This window comes from Vidua chalybeata, chromosome 1, assembly GCF_026979565.1.
Source record: "Vidua chalybeata isolate OUT-0048 chromosome 1, bVidCha1 merged haplotype, whole genome shotgun sequence".
NCBI lineage: Eukaryota > Metazoa > Chordata > Aves > Passeriformes > Viduidae > Vidua > Vidua chalybeata.
This window is the reverse complement of record NC_071530.1, coordinates 9,491,933-9,517,640: the sequence shown is the minus strand read 5'-3', so window position 1 is coordinate 9,517,640 and position 25,708 is coordinate 9,491,933. Positions and strand designations below refer to the sequence as shown.

At 36.9% G+C, this 25,708-nt stretch overlaps 2 protein-coding genes across 2 annotated transcripts in view; both read left to right on the top strand.

Annotated features, from left to right (window-relative positions):
* NCAPG2 (non-SMC condensin II complex subunit G2) overlaps positions 1 to 17,626 on the top strand; it is a 219,928-nt gene extending 202,302 nt beyond the window's left edge. The window contains exon 29 of the mRNA XM_053934859.1: positions 17,602 to 17,626. The gene's annotated coding sequence lies outside the window, so the exon portion shown is untranslated. The remainder of the gene's footprint in view (positions 1 to 17,601) is intronic.
* PTPRN2 (protein tyrosine phosphatase receptor type N2) overlaps positions 1 to 25,708 on the top strand; it is a 636,316-nt gene that overhangs the window by 144,195 nt on the left and 466,413 nt on the right. The window contains exon 3 of the mRNA XM_053934893.1: positions 17,602 to 17,715. Coding sequence (XP_053790868.1) covers positions 17,602 to 17,715 — 114 coding nt within the window. The remainder of the gene's footprint in view (positions 1 to 17,601; positions 17,716 to 25,708) is intronic.

The following is a 25,708-nucleotide window of genomic DNA, read 5'->3' as shown; positions in this document are numbered from 1 at the left end:
TTTATATTTTTTTCATTGATGATTAGCCCTTGTCACCTACCCAAAAGTGGCATTGTTCGAACAGAGATCGAAGCAATTTTTAAGAAGAGATGATTTGCTTGACTGACAGAAAAGAAATAATTAGAAGCTGAAAATTCTAGGAATCTTTGTAAAATTTAGTAATATCTAAGGCAATGCAATAGTAGAGAAAGAAGAAAAAAAAGAGGTGTGGGGGAAAATCTATTCCAGCCAGGGAGTAGCCTGTTGTTAATGCAAGGAGTTCTGCAGATAAAACTGTTTTCTTTGTCTTTTCTGTGCTGTTAGTAGTGAGAAGATACCAGTGCAGCTCAGATGGGGTACCACTCTTACCCCTAAAATCTTGCCAGTTTTGTTTTAGATAATTAAATATTTACTTCTACAGTTATAATAAATACATACATTATGTAACATCCAGGACAAAATTGGATGGAATATGTCTGCAGTGTTCAATAGTCTACATCCTTGACAAGACAGTTTGCGTTTACTGTGCATAAGATGTTCTCATCATACCTTAGAGAGAGTGGAAAATAGCAATTCTTGGGAGCCATATTGATGAAATTTGTTTTTTTCTGGTGTGTCTTTTGTTAAGGAAATAAATGATTTATGTACATAAAATATAAGCTTATTCAAGAAAGATGCTAATGAAAGATGCTATTGACAGATCACCTTGATTTTCCATCCTCTACATATCTTGTGAACACTTTACAAGCATTTCAGTAGATATACAAGATGCTGTTCATAGTAGCAGAGTATTCTGTTCTGCTGTGGAGCTTAGAATAGGATATTTCAGTTGGAAGGGACCTACAAAGATCATCCAGTCCAACTCTCTGACCACTTCAGGGCTGATCAGCAGTAAAACCAAAAAAGTTGTTAAGGGCATTGTTCAGATACCTCTTAAACACTGATAGGCCTGGAGCATCAACCATCTCTCTAGGGAGCCTGTTCCAGTGCTTTGCCCCCCTCTCAGCAAAGAAATGAATCCTAATGTCCACTCTAATCCTCCCTGGCACAGTTTTGAACCATTCCCATGCATCCCATCCCTGGATCCCAGGGAAACAAAGTCAGCACATCCCTTTCCAATTCCCCTTGTCAGGAAGCTGTAAAGAGCAGCAGGATTACCCTTTGGGGTGACTCAAAGCTGCTCCTCATAAGAAACACCTTCCAGCCCTTGTTTCCCTCCTTTCCCTCCATTCAAGGACCTTCACATCTTTCTTAAGTTGTGGGGCCCAGAACTGCACACAGCACTCCAGGTATAATTGTCTGTTTTGAGCAGCTGGTTGTGCTGTGTTAGGTCCAGGTTATTACATTTATGAAGTGGATTTTTGTAACAGAAGGTGTGTCTTAGCAGGAGCTTGATCTTGAGAACAGCTAACAACTATGTTTAATTTCTGTAATTGGACTGATAAATGTTCCATACCTGACCTGCTGCATCTGGAACAAAACCAGGGCTGAGTACCCTCAAGATGGAGCAGTCATCTGGCTTTGTTCAGCAGAGCTCCTACTTGTCTTTAATCAGACTTTTTATAATACAGAAACCATTCTGAATGAATTTTTCCATTAATCCTGATGTATTTGTAGGTCTTGGAGACATACAGTGACCTTGGTCATAGAACTCAAGCACATCTGACATATTGTGTCTGAGGAAGTTATTTTGGTTGAAATTTTCAAACTTAAATGCTTAAATATGAGTATATGTGACAAGTTAATAGCAGTCTTCTGAGTGTGGTTTGCTGTTGTGTCAGTGTCAACTTGGGGTAGGCATGTACTTCAAAAAAGAAAAGAGCATTTTCACTTTAATACATAATAATAATAATTCATGTTTTCAAGGTATTTTATACTTGGATTTGAAGAAAAGTTCAGAGGTCCTTGAAGTGATGGGCATTTGAACTAGTGCAGATGGAACCAGTTTAGATCCTGAACATACATGCATAATCTCAGAAAGGCTTTTTAACGCATGTGAAGGAGAAAGGTATTGTGGTCAAATTGCTTCTAGACTTCTCTGCATGCATTTGGCAAAGTCAGTGCACCTGCTTTTTGGGCTTACCCCTGTCCTGTTCCTGTTCAGGTGCTGATGTGAGCACCTGCTTGGGACATCTGCTCCAGGTTCACCTGACCTCACTTCAGGCTCTCTGCTGAGTGTGAGCTAAGAACCGACAGGCTCTCCATAGCCAATGTAGAGAGGCACTTATGCAGAGTGTAATTCATCCTTCCTAAAATCAGAAATTGCTTCCAAATGTATTCCCCTCTCTTTCTCTCTTGGAGAGTCTCCTCTTGGAGACTTTCCCTGTGCTGTTCTTAATTTCTTCTAAAAATCTCCACAGGTCTTGTGGCTTCCAGGGTATATGTGCTGCCTATTAGTTAAGATACTTTATATTAAAAATTGTCAAAGAAATGAAAGCAATTTCGTATGGTTCCTGAATTAATGACAGTCTGCTTGCACATTGGTTGCTTTCTGTTGGCATCTGGGTCCTAGTACAGACTGCCATTCTTAATCATATTTTAATTTTCAAATAAATTGCTTTCATTATCCTTTCATTTACAATACCATGTGTGCATTACTGCTCATTAATGTTTGTCATCTACTTTGCTGAGATTGGGTTTTTAAATAGCCATGGTTGCAATGCAGTAATTAAAGATGATCCTTGTTGGTTTTGTAGAAATTATTCTGAAGCCTTCTTACACAAAAAAAAAAAAAAAAAAAAAAAGAAAAACAAAAGAAAAAAAAAAAAAGAAACACAAACCCAGAGTGCTGTTAAAATCAATTCCTTAAATGTAGGGAGGCAGCTTAGCACAAGGCGTTGCCTGTGGGTAAAAAGAGGGCACTTCTAATGCTTCTGCTTGAATGATGTCTAATGATGGATCTGTGTGAAAACTGTATATCTCTGTAATTACTGCTGGGTTTGAGTATAATATTTTACACTTGAGATGAAGTAAGTTTTTTTTCCAAGTTATTTTGCAAAATGTTTTATTCCACTCTCTTTTTAGTACTATTAGTTTCTATACAGCCAATTCCTTCCCGCTTTTTTCTACTTCAGATACCAAATCCATGAAGGGTCGGAAACAGAACAACAGGGATTTTAAAATCACAGTTTTGGAACAGAATCTCTACCAGACAGAAGTTAAAACAATAGCAAATCTGGTTTTGGTCTACCCATCTTCCATGGATAGAATATGGAAATGCTTCCCCTATCTGCATTTGCAGTTAGTATTTACTTGCCTGTGACACAATCTGTGAGACTGATTTTATGCACACACAAAATTGTGAATCTCCACGTCTGTGCTTATCTGATATTTTTATTCCTTTGCTCCTTAAGTGTCTGTCCTCAGCTTTTAAGACCTGGCCCTTAGGGATCCTTATGTGAACGTTCAAATGGAATGTCACTACTGATATGGCACAGGAGTAAGGAAACAATTATACATTATTCAAAGAAATTTAAATGGATTTTTGAGATATGATGGTCCTTATGAACTGCCAGAGAATTAGTTGTTTTTCTGGTAGTAATATTTTAAAAAGCAACTTCAGGATGTATCCATCCTTACATGACAGCACTTGGCCCCAAGATGGGTCCCCTTCTTGGCAGGACTTGAAACTTGAGTCTTGCAATCACCTGCAGAGCTTTTGTGTTTCACTGTGTGGTCATGGCTGAAGAGGCCTCTCCTCTCTCAGGCTGCATTTGCTTCTGAGCTGAAGAGTTGAAACACATCCTGCTTCTTTCTGTCTGTACCATCATTTGCTTCCAATGAATCTTGTCAGCTCTCCATGACCAAGATCTTCACAGTCACTTCCTGCCTCAGTGCAAGGAGCAAAAGTCTGAAGAACCAAAATTAATGATGTGCCCATTTTTTTTTCCTAAGGTTTATATATCTTCATGGAATTGTTGTGAAATGAAAATATTTGGAAACATATTTTGGTGTTTTCACACCAAGAATAAACATAAATTATTTAAACAGTAGTAATTTCAAATATATTCAATTAATGATTAAGCAATAGATTCAAGTTTATAATTTTACGTATTTGACTGATAGAAGAAAAGCCAGTACCTCTCTACTTGAATCTTCTCTTTATGATTGTAGTCAAGGAAATTGAAATAGGTGTAACACCTTCTCTTAGTATTGATTAGCTGAAAAGCCAAACTGGATGCAAAGTGATAGAAGCACCTCAGCTAAAGCTGAATCCCTGAAATTTTTTGAGTTTGTTCTTTTGTTATGGTTAATCCAGTCATCTCTGCCTCATGCTTTTATTTGTATCAAGGCATTTATCGCTTCAGTTTTTTGACTTAGATTTTCATTTAGCCAAATCACCTACAGCATGTGCTTCTTTGGTATCTTTGGAGTAAATCTGTCACAAATACAGCCCTAAATTACTTGTCCAATCTTGTATGCAAGGTTTGGTAAGATGTGTCAGACTTAAAAACACGTCTTCATAAAAATCAGGCCATTTACTTTTCATGAGAAGAAATGCTGCCTTTGTTTGTTATTAGAAAGAATACTTTTTCTTATTTGAAAATTGTCTGTTCTCATTAATAATAAAAAATGGAAAGAAATGAAGTAGAGAAGTTGATAAGCCTGCACCAGATAATCTAAGGACATTGTCTAGATAAACTGCAGGTTTACTGGTAGGAGTGTGGTGAGCTTTGGGAGGATATTTCAGAAGTTTTTTGTCACTGAAAGGACACCAATTATGCTTTTGTGAAATGAATTAGTCTATCCCAGCCTGAATGTAAGAGCCCAGAGCCCCATCCCACTGTACCATAACCACACAAAATACTTCAACCCAGGCACGGGCAGTACTTCAGTGCCAAAAAATGTGTGTTTCTACCTCAGTACATCTTCATTCCACAGGCTCTATGTTACAGCAAAGCTTTAACATTTCCTGAAGGGTGTGGTATGATCCTAGAAGCATTTTGCAAATGCTTGTATATTTTTGCGTTTTTTCCTGAAACTGTGAAAAAGCAAGAGAGCTGTGCTAGTCTGAGGCTTCAGTAAAGACAACTGCTTAAGCAAGTAGTTATGTTTAAGCAAAAAAATGTTCCCAGTAGCCCCTGGGAGGCTTGCAGTAAATGGAAATGTAGCGTATCTTGAATAGTAACTGGATGCATTGGAGCTTGTACAGAAAGAGACTGGGTAACTTGCAGTCTCAAATGCTTATGAATATTTGTCTTAAGTCCATACCTAAACTTTGTGTGAAAAGTAGAGAATTCCATGACTGTAAAATGTGTTCCAGGATATTTCTTTCAGTTTCTGGACATCTATAAATATCTATCATAGCCTACTGGATATGTAGCCTTGAGGATGGTTAGTCATTCATTGGGATAGAAAAAAGGTAAACACATTTATTTTCTGATTTTGGATGTACTTCATTAGGTGATTCATTCTGATGCAGTCAATGTGTCTAAGTATCTTCTTTTACTTATTTACCACTTTTTCCAGTGGTGGATAATGATGTAATTCTGTATTTGCTGATTATAAGATTCAAATACAATGACAGTTACAATTCATCATGAATCTGGATGGCCCCAGATTTAAATTTTAGTAACTAGATACTCAGGAAAGGTTATTATACTAAAAATTCATAATCAGAAGAGATGCAATAAGGCATTTTTATTCCTGTTCAAGTACATGAAGAGTATCAATATTAAGCCTGCAAATCAAAATCTGTGCAGAAATGAAGAGAGGAGAAAAGAGCAGTGATATTATGAAAGAAATGTTGTTGGTTTTTCATGGATTTTCTTATTCTGGTCATGGTTGTCAAGGCTTGAGGAACATCCCTGCTCCTATGAGAAGAAGTCTCTAAAAGCATTGAAGTTGCTGCAATAGCTTTAGAATAAGCAGCCAACACTAGCTTTTCAGTAATGTAATAGGGGATCTACACAACCCTTGTCTTACTGTATAAGATGTACCAGTGATGTCAGTGAATTGCTGAGGACCTGCCAACAATGTTAAAAAAGTAATCTTATTTATGTAGGTATATTTTTTCTGTTTGTTTTGTGATATTAAAATAAGCAGAGCAGAAAATGATAGATGGTTTTTTTTTTCCGAATAACAGTCGCTGTCCAGATAAGGTGAGGGCTAAAAGACTTCTCTTCTTCATACCACATAATATGCCATTTTCATTTTGTGCTGCTTATAACCCTGAGTGTCACAGCTTTCTATTCTAGTCTGAATAGTCAATGAAACATTATGAAGCCGATAAGAAAAGCTGGTCCCCGTTCCTTGGCAACGGCTGTTAAGCAGAGCTGAGTGCTGTTGATTGAGGAGATTAGCTGCCAGAGATAAACCTCCTCTTTTTGCTGCCCTGCTGCTTATCTTTCCACCCATAACAAGTTGCACCAAATATGACAGCAGTCAGTGGTTTAGGCAGAATATGAACTTTGCGGCAAATGAAATTTGTGCAAAACACTTTGGGTGCTGACGTTAAAATCTTGAATTTATTAAAATTTTGCAGGTTGTTTTATGGACTGTAGTTCCTTGATTTAGGGATGAACATTTTTATTTGAAAGGGTGGTGCTCCGGATGTGAGAGAAATGGGATGTCCTGTTGGTACACTGAAGGTTCATAAATACTGAAGGTAGTCGCAAATATTAATTTGTTTTCTCTTACTGCTGTTCTCAGTGACATTGAAAGAATACATGAGCTACAAAGTAAAATTACTGCAGCTACTAGGCATGCAGAAGTTGGATTAAAAAATTACTATTTTGGTTGATGTCTTTAGAGAGAATGCTATTGTATATTAAACAAAAACATCTGGATACATCTAAATCTGCTTCTCTCTGTACATGGCTTGGAAATCTTTTCTGGTTTCAGTATATCCACATTACATTTAATGACAGAAGCATTGTTGCTGACTGGAAAATTAGTGCTGAAATATGACTAGGGAAAGAAGCTGGTGACTTTTTCCTTCCTCAAGATTTGCATTTCTGTTTCCCATTTTAAAAATATTGCTTTGCTTTCATCAGTGAGTCTGCAGTTCTGTTTGTGTTTCTGACCTTGGGGAGGTCTCTGGTGATGGCCACACCACCACCCTGGATCTGCTGGCCCTTTGCAAACCTCTCTGTTGGCCAAAACAGGAGCATAGGCTGGGCAGGTTGTTCTATATGTGGGGAATGGCAAAGCACTGGCAAAAGAATGAAGCTCTTGAGTTGACATGCTTAAGAAAAGTCATTTGTGTGGAGAGATCTGGATGAATAGTTATCCATCTAATAAATGTTGTAGGTTCAGCGGTGGTGTTTAAATGTGTGTGATGTAAACAATGCAGCAGAAGCTTCAGAATAGTAGATTTTGGGCAGAGGCATTTTCCTTCAGGTAGGATTGCAACCCCTTTCTGTTAGATCTATCAAAACATCCCAAAAACCAGTGATGGCTTTGGCTGGAAGAACATTCTGCTGGAATAGAGGAAGCACCAACAGTGTTAATAATTTCTGTGTGGTTTTGTTGCTCCAATCAAGAATCTGGCACCTCATATAGTATCAGGAAACAATATAGTATCAGGAAGACATTTAGAAAGATACAGTTTGATGCTTACTAGTAAAATATTATTTCAGTGGGTTATTTTGCTGATTCTAAAGTCCTGGCTTTCAAGTTTTTTGTTTTTTATCTTTTATGATTTTTTTTCATCCTTTTGTAGCATGAATATTTTGTTCAAAATTATTTTTATTTATTTTATCTTCTTTTAAGTATATGTGCTGAGTGTACAATTTCTGTACTTAACCACTCCAGTTACAGGATATTCTAAGGATATGAGCAGCTTAAATCCAGCCCCCAAAGTCCAGGTTAAAAAATGGGTTTTAATTGTATACAGTATTTTAAAAAGCCCATTACAACTTATAAGTATGCACAAATGTTAGGCATTTTATGTGAGTTGTATGTATTCTGTGAGTAAAACAGGAAGCAATTTGGGGTTGCACATATCACATATACTGAGGGGTCTCTGTACACATTGCAAAAGCAAAAGAAGTCTTGCTTTTCAGATCCCTTCTTATCATAATTTCAGATATTGCTGGTCTAAAAAGTTATTTTGAATAGTTGTACACAAAACTGAGGAAAATAAATGTTTCTGAAACTGCTCCCAGCCCTGTTCCTGATCTCCATTCCTGTATCATTCCATCTGTCTGTGGGCTTACTTAGAGAGACAAAAGATCATCTGCTGTGCTGGAAAGGCATTTCACCATAGGGCATTTTCCAGCCTATAAATAATCTCCTTTGCCTCTCTCAATGCCCTTTCCAAAATTTATCATTCATCTTCAGATTTAGACTCCAGAACTCTGCATTCCCATACTGACTTTACCAGTGCTGCACACTGAATGATGTCACCTCCTTGTTCCCACTTATTGCTGTTATGTTCCATAAATCCCCAAATATTTTTTGTGTTTTTGCCCTCACATTGTCTCAGGATGAACACTGGGGTTTGACTCAAGCAAGGAGGACTGTAACATGTGCTGCCCTTTACCTGTTGCCATCAGCAAAGCTGCAGGCAGTGCTCTGGGTCTGTCATCTTGCCTTCCACATCACACAGTTGGGGAAAAGCTGTGTCAGGACCTCAAATTAGTTGTAACAGAAATAACTTTTCTGGATGCAGCTTCTGATAGGTGGTCTGAGGTATGTAGCATCATATTTAGCTATTTCAAAGCACAGTTTTCTTGAAAACTGTCAGATTTTTCATATTCTTCAAACTGCTGAGTTGAAATTGTTGGCATCCTGATGTCAAAGTTTGAATGAGGTGCTTGGCTGTTCCAGTGCCCAAGCCTAAGCTTGATGTGCTGGGGCTTCTGTAGGTGTAGTTCAGACCTGAGCAAGGTGTAGAGATTTCTGAGATAGCTCCAAAGAGTTGTAATCAGGCCCCAGGGTGCAGCACTCTGAAGTTATCCTTGTTTATAAGGATTTCCCCTCCCCTCCGGATCACATTTAATTTTTCTGCTGATGTTTTCAGGCTCACATAACATAATTTTCCATATTTTTAAAAAATATTTTGTAGCTAGGGAAAAAGATGGAGATCTTTATTACTATAATTCTATGCACGTCTGAAGTCAGTTCCATTTAGGAATAAATTCAGTAACTCAGCTTACAAAAGCAATCTGCTGTCTCAATAAATATTGTCCTGCAAAGATCTAGAAAGCTTCTAGTTTGGCAGAGGACAGAAATAAAGCAAGTTTGCTCTATTAGACACTGCAGCTGGCAAATATGAATGGAATGGTCATTAGTCATGTTTTCACGAGAACAGAGTCTCCAGCAAACACATAATAACTAACTCTTAAAATACAAGCTCTTGGCACTTAGGACAAGTTAAAACTTTCACTACTTTGTTTTTAATACAAAATTAAAATTAATGCAGAAATGCATTTTGCTGAACATGTTTCCTTGCAGAGTTATTTTTGCCTTGGGAATACAGATGCGAGAGCAGCTACAGTCTGATCACACAGTGAAGACATTGCCAGCACCAAAGTGGTTCTTGGCACCAACCGAAAATGTAATGGGGATCCTTGAAGTGACTGAAGTACATCTCAGTGATACTTGGAAAATTAGTGTACATAAATAAGCATTAGTATATTTGCATCTCATTGATTCCATAAATAAATTCTTAGTCCCTCCAGTAACCTCTGTTCATAAATGCATATTGTGTAAAAAAAAAAAAAGAAAAAAGATTTTTTTTGGTTTCACCATTCCTTGTTGCTCTGGCTTAATTTTAAACAGTGCAAGAAATAGGAGCTCCATTACTCTTCCAGGAGGGAGCTGAACAGCTCCAGAATAGTTTCTCCCTGCTTGAAACTTGTTCTGATTCAGCATGTTCATTTTTTGTCTTTTCGCTCCATTTCTCCCAATAATGTCATAAATAATTAATCAACCAGGTTGCATAAACATTTAGTGTTTCTTGTAAAGAATCAGGTAGTTCAATGCTTAAGGCACTATGTGACTGCTTCCTTTCTTTCATTTTTCTCTGAACCTCTCTAGTTCATTCATATCTTTCTGATAATGATGTGGTCAAAATTTGATGCAGAATTCTGTCTTTTTTTTCTAGGAAAAAAAAGGCTTTTTCTAAATAGGGGAGGGCACATGGCTTAGATTTCTCAGTATTGAAATAGCAATATATGGCAAACCTACATGTTAATCTTGCAGCCCAGTGGCTAAACATGTTAAAGAAAAAGATAGCTTTATTGTAAGCCTACTAATACTTGATTTATACTTGAATTTAAAGTATTTCTCCTCTTGGAGGAGGATTTATATGTTTAAATATTTCTTCCCTTTTCTCTTTACTACCAGTATTGACCAGAAAGGGAGTTGCTGCACAGAGGATTTTGATTGCAAGCTCTTTTTTCTTAGAAGCATCACAGCTAATACTGAAGGCATATCTTTGCTTAGAAAAGCCCTCTCAACATATTAAAATTGGAAGTCCTTGGGCTTTTTCCTCAAAGGCTTTCTGGATTTGCCTCGGATCAAAACTAGAGGCAGATGGTTCCGTGGGTTACAGACTGTAGTGATTGACTGGATGTGGAAGATGTTGATTCAGTCACTGTTTTCTGATCCTTTATTATCCTCATCACAGAGCCAAAACATAACTTTTCTGCCATGTAGTTACCTAAGCTGTGGAAAGCTCAAGTTTGGTTCTCTAAGAAATACCTAGTTATTGAAGCATTATTCAGCTTGAACATTAGCTCTAGCAGCAAAATGTTAAGACTTGCTTTCTTTTCATCTCTACTTTTTCCTTTCCTTTAAGTCCCTCCTGCCCTCTCCTCCAAGGCATGGCCATTATTTCAATTGCAAGGCCTAAGTATGACCTGTTAAGCTTCATTTCTGTGCTCTGAATCACATAAAGTAAGAATTGAAATCTGGACCTCTCATTCTCTTAGGGGCTTTTTGGAAGCAGGCAGCACTTCCTTCATGGCAAGCTTGCTCTCCTTTTGCTTTGTTAGCCTGTAACTCAGTTTTTCACAGGCCTTTCCTTCCCTCCTTTTGCTGTACTGAGGAATTTTTAGTTACTTTCTCTAAAATTTACATATTTCTGTTGTAACTTAAAAAATCTCTAAGTGTGCATAATGTTTTAGGACTGTACAATCCAGCACTTAAACTAGCAGGTTAACACAGAAATAGTTACTGAAATGATATTTCTCTTCTGTTGAAGATTATATATTTTTTCCTTTTTTGAAATAAGGAAGGACTGAGTCCTCCAGAACTTGCAGTCAGAATTGCTCCCTGAGACAAGGCACCATAATGCCCAGAGGAGCTATTCATGCCTCAGAATGATTTGGAGCTTTGCAAATCCCAGCCCTATCACAGTATTTGCACAACAGCTAACTAATGCTGCTGTTAATGTTAGCTTTTATCTTTTAATATGAGCACTTTCATAATCACTAACATCCTACCCGATTCTTTCCATCAGCAGAAATATTTGGGGTTTTAGGTTTGGGGATTTTTTCAAAGTAGACCAGCTATCCACCTTTTTCCTTAAATATCTGGGTTCAGAAAGGTGAGAAGAGGCATTAAATATTATTAGAGTTCTTTTGTAGGACTGTTTGGTGAGCTGGGTTGCAGCAGAATTTTTTTAAAGTTACCTTTGCCTTCCAGGCAGAAGTTTATTCAGTAGATGAGGAAGAGTGGATTTACTGGACTGTTAGTTATCCACTGCATGACAATTTTTTTGTTGGATAAAAAAAAAAAAAATCATGTTTTAGAGTGTCCATCTTCATTGTTTTCTGCATTTTATAGTGTTTATATTATATTTGTAGAATAAATCTACAAAAATATGCTGTGTTTTCCTTGAAGTTGAGGATTTACTTTTATTGCATAATGTTTTGTGCCTCACACAGTAGCAAAAGCAGAATGCCACCACATACTCTTGTTAAACAATTTCAATGCACTTTCCTTGGTTTTATTATGCTTTATTTCTAGAAACAAATATGGTAGCCTTTAATTTTAAATAGCTGCCTTAAAGTCTTCCACCTGCCTGTCAGCCATTCGGATAGGGAAGGACAGCGTGGGTGGAGGGTGGCTGGAAGTGCTTAGTTCTGTACTGGGGTGAAGGCAGATGGATCTGGAGGCAGGGAATTGAGGAGGTGAGCAGCGTGTGCTCCAGGACTGATCCCTGTCCACTAGATGCCACTATTACTGCTCCGAAACGGGAACAGCCCAGGGCCACTGAGGAAAACAACCAGGGACTAGGGAGATAAGCAAAATAAAATGACAAAAAGGTTTTAAAAGTTGAGCAGGGGGAGGTTGCCCCTCGGAAGGCTGCTCTCCCCCTGATTGCAAACAGCAGCTTTTCTGCTCAGCCACTGCAGGATTTGCTGTTGGAAGCACTGGACTCACATTTCCAAAACATTGCATGAGAAATGACGCTGTAGAAGCCACTGCTGCTCTATCTGTATTATCTCTGCTTTACTTGCAAAGTGAATATAAAAGTAGAGATATAAGTTATGAAAAAAAAATTAATACAGGGAATATTAAAAATATGTTCTTTGCTGAAGACTTGTAAATGTTGAATGTGGATTTGTGGACTATATCTTTGAAATAAGCCTCCTGGCATACAATTTAATGTCCTCTTCAAGGAAAAGTAACATTTAATTTTTTCCTTTTTAATTTTTGAAAAGGGATTTTGAAAATGAACTCCATGCTATGGGAAACAGCAGGGAGAGAAGAATAAAATACTGTAACAATCTCCTTCATACTTCCTAAACATTTAACATCTGTGACCTTGAAGTTCAGTATCTTGAGACTTTTGAGATGCAAATATTATGCTTCCCATTGGAAAAGGATTTAATCTCTCCAGTATGCAATTCAGGTTCTTACTGTGGGTTGTAACACTGACCTTTTCATTAGTCCTGGGCCTTATAGCACCTTAAACTACTAGCTAGGGGAAGGAGTGTGATGTCCATATTCAGTGAGAAGAAAGGATTCTTTTCTTACAGAAGGTTAAGTTGCTGGAGAATGATGTCCATTGAAAATATTATAGTAGGTTCTCTTGTTAACTGCAGGAGCACAGATGATGCAAGCCAAGGTGGCAGAAGTTGCCATTTGACACACACCACTGGGTCTGTGGACTTTCTTTTTTTACAGGAACAAATCACAATGACTGCAGTATAGGACAAAACTTGAATTTTATTCAGAGCTTTACTTTAATTTGTTAACAATTGTCAGGTAATTAGTGCAAGGAAGCTGAAGTGTGGCTACTGACACTGTCTGGAGAGCTGCTCCTTTCTGGCTTCTGCAGGAATTTGAAGAGCAGAAGAACCAGGTGCTTCAAAGCATCTGCTTGAAGGCTCCTTTGCAAAGGTCACTTGTCAGTGCCATGTGAAAGTTTCACTGCATGCAGATCTAAATAATTAATTACCGCACAGCGCAATCTTTTAATTTACGTATATCAAGCTTTCAGCTGCCTGCAGACACACTCCCGTATCTCTACCAGTCTTCAGACCTTTGCTCAGTATCAAAAGACACTCAACAAGAATTTTTTTGCTGGTATTACTCAAAACTGTGCCATGTCTTGGATACATCTTAGTTTCAGTCACCAGATTAGCTCTACGTAGTGGTTCCATGATGGGAAATCTTTCTCTTGCCAAGGACAGCTTTTTACTTTTTTGTTGGTTGGTTGGTTTTTTGTGTGTGTGTGTGTGTGTGGGGGGGGTTGTTTGATTGATTGATTGATTTTTTTGTTGTTTTTTTATGAGGAATGACTGCCTAAATAGAACTTCATGAATCAGCTGCCCAATAAATAGTGTTGCCTTCAAGGTGAAGGTTGACACTCAGCACAAGTTTCCAAAGATTTTTTTAGTACCTCTTAAGCACTTGATGCCCATCTCCTTTACAAAGTGAACAAACTGGTGCAATCAACTCTTCAAAAGTGTTTCAAACTATAAGTTCTTGTGTTCTCTTTTTACCTAATTCAGTACCTGGATGTCAATCATGAATGTAACATGGTAGTTCCTCAATAGGTAATGGAGGTTATATATATATATATGCACTAATTCATGACAAATGGGCAATAATAATGAATACTGATGGGTGTTTTCCATTTCCTGTAAATCTCTCTCAATGATCAGCCTTCCAGGACCTGTGGTTTGGCTTGCTCATGATTTAATCTATCAGTTGTAATTTTTTGACTTGTAATCAGTTGTAATTTTTTCACTAGAAGTTGATAAATATTCAGTGTAAATATGTATACCATGCTCCAGGAAGTTGTCTTCAATAAAAGACATCTGACACTATTTGAGAACTTACTGGGCACCTGAGTTACAGTAAATTTGTGTCCTTTAATATTAGCATCTAACTCTTTAGTACATAAATATTTGTCAAAATTCAAGACTTAAACTAAAAGCTTGTAACATTTTATGTTTCTTCTCAAATATTAAGTGTATCAGCAAAAGAGCCAAATGGATAAAGAAACATTTCACAGCTTCCTTGGGTGTATTATTCTTCTGTTTTACTCTCTTCTTTGAAAACAAATCTAGCAGCTCTCTAAGAGCCAACATGAGCATGCTGTTAATGCAGATTTTTCCAGGTCTAAGTATAACTCTTAAGATATTATTATGGAAACTTCTACTTTTTGCTGACAGCAAATGGTAACACCTTAATAGCAAACCTGTGTGCCTATTGCTCAGTGCCACCCTTCCCTCATTCTGGGCTTGTGTAAAGTGGAGATGTCCTTTGCGCGTCCCGTTCGCGCTCTAACCCAGCTCCAGTGGAAGTTCAGTGTGAGCACACTCTCAGCAGCTACGGGCACACAGAGCATGGTGTTATTAAAACATCACTCACTCTTTGAACTTCCTCTGCCCTGATACATCTTCTGTAAAATCTGGATGCTTTCCTACTCTCTTTTTTTGCTTTATGCCCAGCTTTGGATATTTCTCCCACTGTTTGAGGCCAGCTGGTTGCACAGCAGGGTCCAGAAAGATGCACCATGTACTTTCTGTAAATCCCACATGACTGGGATAGTTCATGGCAGACTAAGCTGGACATTTTAAATAGTAGCTGTAATTTAATTTAATCTGTTTTTCAAGTAAAAATGAGCTTTGTGCTGGACCTAAGCCATTTCTGACCCCACATCTACCATTCAGATACTAAATATATCTGAAAGTAAAAGAGGGACACTTCTGACAATTTTTCTTGGTAAAATGGCTCTCCTTTGCCTTTTCTTCCCCTGCAATTTGTGTAACGGAAAGCAAGTTTGTTTAAAAGACACCCCAAAAATTGAATGCTCAACCTCAATTTAATTTTTTAGGTCTTATATCTTGCCACAGAAACCTTATTAATTAAAAAATAAAATTTAAAAAGTCAAAACACGCCAAAAACCAAACAAACCAACTCCAACCAAAAAAAGAAAGCCCCAAGCAAACAGAAAAATCTGGGAAAGTTCCTACTTTTTTAGAAAAAGCAGCTGAACGATGAAATGCATTATTTGCACGACTCCAGTCCAACTGTAATCCCCGGCACAAAGATCCTCTGTATTTTAGAGCTGGTATTTGCCAACCACTCCTTGGGGCATTCTGCTCTCACTCCTCTCTCCTTGTGCTGCATTTAGCAGAGCTGAGCACTATTTGTGGTTACAGCCCCTCCAAAGCTTATTATGCCCATATTTCAAGTACAAAAGCCAAAGTAACTTGCAGTTTCTCCCTAAGCAGTCCCAGTGTTTTTGGACAGATTGTATAATGCAGCTCAGGCTCATGTGCTAATTGTTAATTTTAGAATTTAAATGGGTTTTGTTCTATTCAAAGGAAATAGGCTGAAGGTTTCTGAAAACTCTGAGTTTAGGAAAGTGGTTTGGTCTCTTTTAGAGTTTGTGAGTGAATTAGCTTTTGCATCCATGGAGATATCCTTAAATGATACTTAATACAAAAATCTGTCATTTTTACTGAATGTGTATGCTTTTCTGGACTCTAAAAAAGATTATAATTATTTTTAAGGTACATTATCTCTAAAAAATGCATGGAATGTTAGTTGTTTATGTAAACATAGATTTTGTCCTAATTGTTTGTAGCCAGTAATGGTGGTATTCCAAAATAGAGTTGGCTGTTTCAGGTTATGTTTCATTTTGAACAATCTTGTTCCTAAACACTGAGATGTTCTTCTGTTCCTTTCTGAATCAAAACCTTATTCCTGTTATCCATCAATTTACAAGTTGACTGATATTTATATACTTTGCTTATTTTCAACTGCAGCAGGTTTTTAAACAGAGATGAATATTTTAATCTGATGTTAGGCTGCTTTTCACATTACATGTCAGAAAACCAAACCCTATCTGTCTATGTGGTTTCCAAATTAAACCTAGTTTCCAATAGCAAAATTAGATTCAGATGTAGGGTTTTAATTTGAATTAACTTAATTTGGCAGTTGTAAGTGACAGGAGGATTGGAAAAGAGAAGAAAGAAAAAGTTGGCTAATTTCAATGAGGTATTTGTGTTTAACAGTGAGGGCTAATAATGCCCTTTTTTTGCATCCTGGTTTGGTTTATTTTCTTTTATGCCATTATTTGTGTTTAGTGAACAGCTGGGCCAGTAGTTCCCATTTGTAGTCTTTTAGCTCTGTAAAGTAGCACAGAAAGTAATGGACGTTTGCAAATTAATGCTTACCCTTATTTTCTGCTCATCTGATGCAGTTCTCCTTTTGGAGCATAGATGTAGTATCAGAGCAGAAGTAATTACTGTGTTAAAAGTAGGATTGCAGTAGAATATTTTGCTAATTAAACTTGTTGCATTTAAATTGCTTCCTTTGGATCACTATATAGAAGAGAACTATTTTGAACAATAAATGAAACCACTTTCTTTCTCCGAGACCCAGAATTGCAGATGGTCAGATTGTATGTGAAGCACCTAGACTCTGAATTAGGCTTTTGTATGAAAGGGAGAAAGGTAATTTGAATGTTTGAACTCCCTGTTCCTCCCACACACACACAGGAAGCTTGCCTCAAAATGAACAATTCTCTAAATAAAGACTAATAAGAAGCTAAATTAATTAGAAGGTGTGATTTGAAAAGACATTGATGAGAAGAGTCTGTCATTTCAGACAAATGGAATGGAGCTAAATAAATTAGGCCACATTAATATCTCATTGTTCTGTGAGGAGCTTTCTTTTATTGCATTCATTAGAGGGTACTTCTTGAAATGAGCCTTTACTAGCCGTTATGGATTCAGTTCTCATTTACCAATGCCTAACACACAGCTCCCACATTAAAAATGTTTCAGCAAATCCACACAGTTTCTGCAAATTAATATTTATATTTCTGGATGCTGCACTTTTCATCCACATCATAGTAGGCATTGAACACTAAGGTTTTCTCTCACTGAATTGTCAGTAAAGAAGTCTTACATCTAAAGATTTGGGGAGCAGAAGTCTGAAAATACTTCATAAAATAAACTGTATGCCTATCTCAAACAATAGGATATTCCTCCAACTAATATTCTTTCCTGTATTTATTTATTTGGATAGAAAATATTCTGTCCCATGACTTCAGTGGTCCTTTGATAGTTTTTTAAAGTGTCTTTTAAAAGGTTCCTTCAGTATATAATTAGGATACATTGGAAATGCGCATCTCATCACGCCGTTCTTCCTCTCAGAAAACGAAATGTGTGTTTTTCCTTTTCTTTTTTCTCTTTCCTGCAGATGGAATATTTGGGAGATGTCAGAAAGTGCCAGTAATAGACATCTATAAATATGACATTTCAGCCCCCGTTCTGCAGCACCTGAGGATCATCCTGGAGCAGCTCTCACACAGAGGTACAGTCAAAACTCGAGAGTGGGGCTCAACGCACTGGGGGTTACAATTATTTGTGCTCCCTCTGAGGTGATGTCTCCAGAAGTTTTTGAACACATTCGTGTTTCAGCCCTGCTGGTGCAAGCTTTATAAAAGTAAAAGCCTTGGATTCACTGAATCTGCCAGGAGGACCTGGGGAAGCAATTCCAGGAGAGGTGTTTCCTCCCTGTGTAGCACATGTCTCTGACTGACACTGTATTAAAAAATGTTAGCATCCATGAATGCTGGTGTCACATAAATAAATCAGCAGGAAAGGAAAAAAGTTTGCCTTCTGCACCACAGCATATTTTAAGGTACATGGGCAGAAAACACAAAACTTCCAGTTAGCTGGGAACAGTTCTGAATTTTCTAATAAGTTCAAATAAAAAACTGCTCTGATTTCATTACCAGCTGCAGCTGGTCTGTTTCTTTTAATTTTTGTTCACCTTTCCAATGTTAATCTCTCTGCTCTTTCCAAAGCCAGAAAGGATTTTCTAGCTTTTGAGTGGCATAACTTGAACTAACAAATCAAAACTTGAACAAAGTGAATGCCAGTAAGGTGAACGAACCTTTCAGATACTAATACATGAAATAAACATCTCCTGTAGACAGTCACTGGACCAAGATACTTTTGTAATCCAAATTTTTTCCAAGAATATTGTTGGAATGTTTAGCTTTGCACTTGCATCATCTCTGTGGGTGCTTGTACCTAAATATTTTCCTAAATATTTTTGTTGTGACAAAAGATATTTGTCACAACATCTTGATGACAAAGTAGTAATGTTGTATTAGCATGATGCTAGTTTAATTATGAGAAAAATTTGGTTTCTCAGAAGTTTGGGACCCTGTTTAGAGACTGGACTTCTAGTTGGGACACTCATTTAGTGCATTTAAAAATTTTCCAGGGATTTATTTGCTGTCCAGCAGCCCATCCAAATGAGACAAACTCAGCAAAACTTGATTATAGTAGCTTCTGCCTGATTAACAGTTACATGTGAATAGTACTTGTGGCTCTTTCACTTGTCATTTTCTAAAGGCTAAGTAATGCAAGCAAAGTTATGAAAATATTCTGTTGTCAGGGCAACACTGTATGAGTGAAAAAAAGTTGTGTCTGGGCTCTGTTTGAATATAGTGAGGAAGGAGGAGAGGATACATTCATCTCATTAGGTCACCTAAATAAATACCTGAAGTGATCATGCACACAGGGACAGGCAGCAATCATTTACATCACCTGAATATAGGTCAGGTGTCCTATGTAAAGCTGCTCCTATGAGGATGTCTGAGGTCAGAGACCTCCAGGAGACTGATGCCCTTGTGAAGGGAACATTCAGAGGGGGATGAGATACCCCAGGCCATCTCAAAGGATTCTCACCTGCCTCCATCTCCCTGCTGACCACAAGATTTTGGTTAGTTCAATGGCATTGATGTGGCCTCCCCTTCTAAGTGCTCCTCTGATCAATAAACCCACCATTCCTAGGACCTTTGTTATCCACACCCCCACCCTCCCTGCATTTAACATTTTTGTTGCAGGAAACTGTAGTGTACTTCTTTTAAGGAAACTTGAACATTGACGTTTGGTCTTGTCTCATAGTTTTTTATAGCAAGAAAATGACAAGGAAAACACAGATTGAAACCATGGTGGAAATAAAGGACTTGTGCATTTGTTTGTGACATTCAGAGGTGCATACACAGATGTGTGAATTTGAGCTGATACAAAACTTTTGCAAGCTATTTTTGTGGTCTCTAGGTATCCCAAAGAAGGGAATCTTAAATATATCTATGAAACATAAGAGAATGCTGGAATGGTCTTGCTCAAATCATTGATGTGATAAAATAACTTTTTCTTTTTACTCTTAGTATGTTGCAAATTTTTTTTAGTGGGAACAGAAATATGGAAGGAGTGCAATCAATACTATCAAATTGTCCAGCCCTCAGGTCATGTTTTCTGGCTGTGATGATCACTCTGACAGTTAATGCTGTCCTCCTGCACATGGTGTGCAAAATGGGATAACCATTTCTGCAGTAAAGATAGACAAAACATTGTCAAGACTGCACAAATATTTCAGGCAACCACCAGAAAGGGATTAATTTTTTCAGAGGCCTTATTTCCTTTATTTGTGTGATACCCCATTCCAAAAGACTTCTGTCTAGCTCAATTTGGTGGTGCCCACCTTCCCTGGGAAGGATAGGGGACAGCATCTATTCTCTGCTTTGTCTAAACAGCAGGACAATGTTCCCTTGAAAGACTGTACAGTTGGCCTATTGATTAGTAAAATTTTAGTAGTGCCTATGTTGAGCCCTTTCTATTTTTATTAGATGTATATACAGATAAGGATGAAATATTCTGGGGGTAATTCACTTGAGTGGTCTTCTAGGTTCTTATTTATTTAATTTTCTAATGTGGCATGGTTTGTCTATTTCATTTCCTTCCTGATGTATTCTTGCAGAATTACTAAGATCTTCCTTTTCCTCCCCAACCCTGAAAATAGTCTGTTGACATCTATTTCCATAGGACTTTTTTTAAAAAAGCAATAGAAAACCTTGTAAAATGTACATTCTTTTTCAATCCTTCTTTACTGATTGTTTGTAAGTGAGTGGTGCTTATGTTTGAATTATGGCCCAAATGGAAGAGTGTGTGGTGAGATGTATAAAACAAAGGACAATGTGATGTGAATAGCAAATAGAATTTGTGACTGCCAACTCGAAATGTTTACTACAATGGGGAAGAATAAGACAGAGGCTTAGATGAGTGACACACCTGATGATAATCTATTTAATAAAGGACTTTGACTAATATTGAATTCAGCTTTCATAATGATACAGATTTTATGTCTTCTTTACACATTGAGTCTATCTTTGTCTACACTATCGACTGGGTAGATTGATGGTAGAAATGAATGTCTTGGAATATTAGAGAGTTCCCTACAAAGAAATGATCTGTTAGCATTCAAATACCCTTGCTCATGTCATTTTCACTCACACTGTCCTTGAGTCCTTCAAACCCTCATGAAGATTTTCTGAAGGTTCAGTTTATAAATGAGACTGTCTATATGGCAAAAACCCTTCTCACTGTTGCTGAAACATGACAAATCACTTTCTGAAGCTGATGGTACTTTATATCATAATCCACAATAATTTATGAGGAATTGAAAAATTTTTCATTGTCTGATAAACAGGACAGTCAAAAGTATGCCATGTAGATGGGTCTGAATCATTTGAAAAGGGAAGTGAAGGAAGTATCAGTGTAGAGGGGTGAATGAGTAGTGCCTGAAGGAAAGGGAGATACTTATCCCTGTGGATGGTCTTCTGCATCCTCCTGTCCATCTTGGAAGAAGATGCTTTTTGGAATATACAAGAATGAAAAATCATGTGTGCATTTCCTGGTTTGAGCTAAAATGCAGAAAATACTTTTTCCTATTTCTTTTACCTAAGTGCATTGAATTTATTAATTTTTTTTTTTTTGCTTTTTTCTTGTCCCTACAATAGTCACATTTATATTGTAAAGGCAAAGTATTCACTAAAATAAGATCCTTACCAAGGTTGTGGAAACAGTTCCACATTGATTATTGAGCCAGGAAAAGATGAGATAGGAGAGCTAAGCATGGGACATTATAACTCAAACACGAAGCATAAATAGTACTTGAAATACAACCATAAGCAATAATAAATGAGAAGAGTAGTATTTTTCAACTTGCATGCTCCAAGAGGCATTAGAAATGGGGTTAGAAATAGTACCAGGGCTTAGGAATGATAACGTGGTACTAACTCTGAGTGTGCAGCTGCCACAGCAATGGGCATTCCCTGAGAGAGGAGCTCAGAGGTGGAGGCTGAAGGACACACTTCCTTAAAAACATCAGGACAAGAGGATTTGCTCAGGGTCACAACAAATGCCCATCTGACTTGGGATTCTGCCTCTGAGAGAGGGCACTGCTTGTTTAGGGAAAAAAATGGAATGAGATTCCAAGCCCAGAGAAGTATTTTGCACACTTGTACCTTCTCAGCGCTGTGTCCCTGGTGTGGTGTGGTTCTCCCGAGCTGGAAGTTGTGATTTAGTGTTTGCTCCATGCTCTGTGGACACTGTTTCTAGCACAGCTTGACAAGTTGCTGTGTTTTGGAAACAAAGTATGTTAGACTAATAATCAGTATTTCAGCTCCTGTATTACTCAAAATGTAACTGAATTACCTCTATTTTCACTTTTCTGCAGGAAATGTGTAGAGTGACTGAAAAACAGATCAGTTATATATATATATATATATATATATATATATATATATATATATAAAAATATATATATATATTTTTATGTGAGCTGGAGTCATTCCTAAATAATTCCTCAATATGCTTGCTGCCACTTAATTTTTGCAAGAACACCTAGTTCAAAATGGTAGCTTAAAAGAAAGCAGTTTATTTCACTCTATTATGAAGAAAGTCCTGCTTAAGATATTCAGATATCAACAGTAATATTAAAAGAACCAAAATTAGTAGGATGTGCTTTTAAATTCATGTAGCTTAAGTCAGCAAGAAATTCTGGAGAGATTCATGGACTTTGGAAATAGGCAACATATTTACAGACTATTTGAAAAAAATAGTATTTTTCTCTCTTGTTTGTTTTCTTTGCAACGCAGGAAGCCCTTGACAGGGAGAAAAAATTATCTGTCTTAAATTAATTCTAACCAGTTAAGTGTGAGGTGATTAATATAACTTTGCTAGAAATAATTTTATACTCTTAGAGCATTTTGTTTAAAAAATTGAAATGATTTACAATTGGTTAACTTGAAAATTGAAATGAATGTGACCTGTCATATACAGCTTGTGAATTACAAAAGGGTTGCTAAATATTTTTTTCAGTCAAGACTATTTTTCAAGAAAAAGTATAATTTTTCACTCCAAGAAAGGAAAGAGTTGAAAGTAAGACTTTATAAGCTCAGTTTTGAAATAAACTTAAAAGGAGTGGTGCAGTTCTTGCACATATTTGTGAGGTGATTATCACATCATTATGGAGGAATACAGAAACCTGAAATCCTGAGAGGTAGGAGAAAGCAGGTTTTTCTTTAAATTGAAATATTGATATAAATGAAGGCAAACTCTTCTTTGGCAGAGAGCAGTGTGTTTGCATCTAATTTCCTGGGCATCAGCCTGCTCCAGACATCTGTCTATGGAGCAAATTCTTCTGCTAGGTGGCTGCTGAAGCCAGGAATCGAAGCATAACTCCCATGATGAGCTACACCAGAGGAACTCAGCTGGGACTGGACATATTTACCTTTTCCTGGTATCACTGTCACGCTGCCTTAACTTTTTGGCTCAATGGACAAAAAAAAAAATTCCTGCCTTTGTTAAGTGCTGAAGCACCACTGACATTTTCTGGTCTTCAAAGACATAAATGAAGGTTCAGAAAAGAATAAGTTTCAGAAAAAGCAAGAAGATTTATTTACAGAGCAGCAGATCCTGTTTTGAACACCCATGTGTTACACAGCACAGAACCAAAAAATATATTTTTTTTTTTCCTGTTTGGTTCTTTGTATGGCTGCTCTGCTTACCAGGCAAAATCTGACATGGCATTGACTTGTCAGATGCAATATAATATAATTGTGAAAAATGATTTTTTCAGGAAATTGGTATTTATGAAGAATACATTGGAATTATGAAAATTATTATAGGAGTGAAACAGATTCCATGTATTCTGGGGAAGAAATTAAAAATTACAGAGGTAAGGTTTTTGCAATGTACATAGTGTTTTATTTGCATCCTCAACATCATTGTGTAAAGCTTTTTGATTTTGCATCATTTGATTTTTTCTTTTTTTGGAAGACTGTATGTCGTTGTGATAGCACCACATTCTCTTGTTTAGAAAGAATGACCAACCAGAGCTTTTACTTGGGCTTTTGATAAACTAATACATTAACTAATATGTTTGGTGCAAAGCAGAAAAGGTCATGTTTCTATCAACTAGCAGTGACCATTATATCAAATTCTTTGTGGCCAGGTAACTTTACAGATCTTCTTCCAATGGGAACTTAGAAATTAGTGATAATGTAATGCAAATATCTGAGGCTGCTGATCAATTCCTGCCTTGCTTACTTTGTTTGGAAGATCTGTGTGGCACCTCGTGGATTTTAACCTTTGCATTAATGTTTTTTGTCTTTTCCATGCCTGTGCTGGCTCTTCTGCAATTTGTTCTGACTGTCTTTGTTTCTTCCTTCTGTGGAATAAGCTGCAGATGCCTCTTCTTTTTCCTTTTGGACTTCCCTGAGCAAGCTCAACAGGCATCCTCTGGATTGAGCAGTAGCTCAACTATTGAAAGTCTTTGTATTTGGGATGTTCATGAATGTGTTTGCCTGTTAATGATGACACAGGGAGCTCTGAACTTCATTCTTACTCTCTTAGTTTAAAAAAATTAACCCCCTCCACAGGACCACTGGGCTGGACAAACACCAGGCTTGAAGTGATGATATAGGTGCATAATATGTTTTTAAAACACAATTGAAAATGTATCAATCAAATTGCAGTTCATTATCAGTTCCCACACTTGGAATGTCAGCAAGTCTCAATTCAAGCATGATGAGATTGCTTCTTTAGGTGCTGTATTCTCTAATAACACCACTTTTGTAAACTGTGAATAACAATATAGCATATCCAGACTAATTATGCCATTTTCTACCATTAATCTGTAATTATAGCCTATTTACATATTCAACATATGACTGGTTTTTTGTCATTGCACTACCAATGCTTTTTTTTTCACTTGTTTATTACTAGGGAATATTTTCCTTGTCTATTTCTGTATTCATTGTATATCCTTATCTGAAGTTCTACACACTATCTACATGGCCTCATGTTCTTTTAAGGTATCGGCTCTTAATGATACCCAGTGTTTGACATTTTTTTTTTAGTTTTTTTAATAGGTACTCTAAATTCTGAAACTTTTAGTCTTATTTATCAAAATCATTATTTAATTTATCAATACAAAACTTCAGTGGGTAGATTTTGTCCCTCACACAATCATGATAATATTGAAGCTTTACTATGTTTTAGTAACAAGGGTGAATTCCCACAAAAGTTCTTTTTCCCCTTCTCTGTAAAAAAGTGTATCTATATATATATATATATATATACACACACATAGATATGGATATTGATATATATATATAGATATAGATATAGATATACACACACATAAAATATGTTGGTGGCTTTTTATTTTCCTCTTAAGGTGTTTTCATTCTTTACATCACGGCTGTGGCAGACATAGAAGTTTCCTGAAAAAGCTGAGTAATGTTAAATATCTTTTTAAATTCTACATTTGCTTTTTTTCATGCTGACTCTTAACATGTACTCACTACATTTCAGGCTTCCCCTTCAGTTTTGTTTTGCCTATTCACAGATAGACAAAAGAGTTCATGATAATAAAATCGTAGTATCCCTCCAGTATTCCATTGCTCAGTTTTTCTTTTACAGCTTCTCCCAGCCTTAAACTGGCAAAAAAGGAGTTTCCCCCCATTTTTAGTATTTATTCTTATTGTTGTCTGGTTTCTAGTTAAACATTGCATAGACCTGCGCTACATTTTTTGCCAAGTAATTTCCAGTCTTTTAGGAAGGCATTGAATGTTCTTCCTGCTTGACTTAGCATATGTCATGCATTTAGCTATTAAACTACATTTTGTTCTTTACCCCACTTTGAGGTTTGTGAGGTTTTCCTCACATGCTCTATTCTCACATTTCTTTAACATGGTAAGATAATTGATTTTCTTTTCCTTATTTTATCTGTGAGCTACTCAACAACGTAAAACCTCTGACTGGGAGAGAAAGTGTAAAGCTTCTGAGTCTGTGATGTTTCAGAAACTTAACTTTTTTGTTCCTTTTATTTTTATGTGGCTCTTTTAAAGAGCTAAAATTCCTGCCTGAGCATCCTCTAGTTCTTTGATACATTCCTAGAAATCTGTATTGAGTCTTTAGGTGTCCCTTCATCCCTTCTTCAG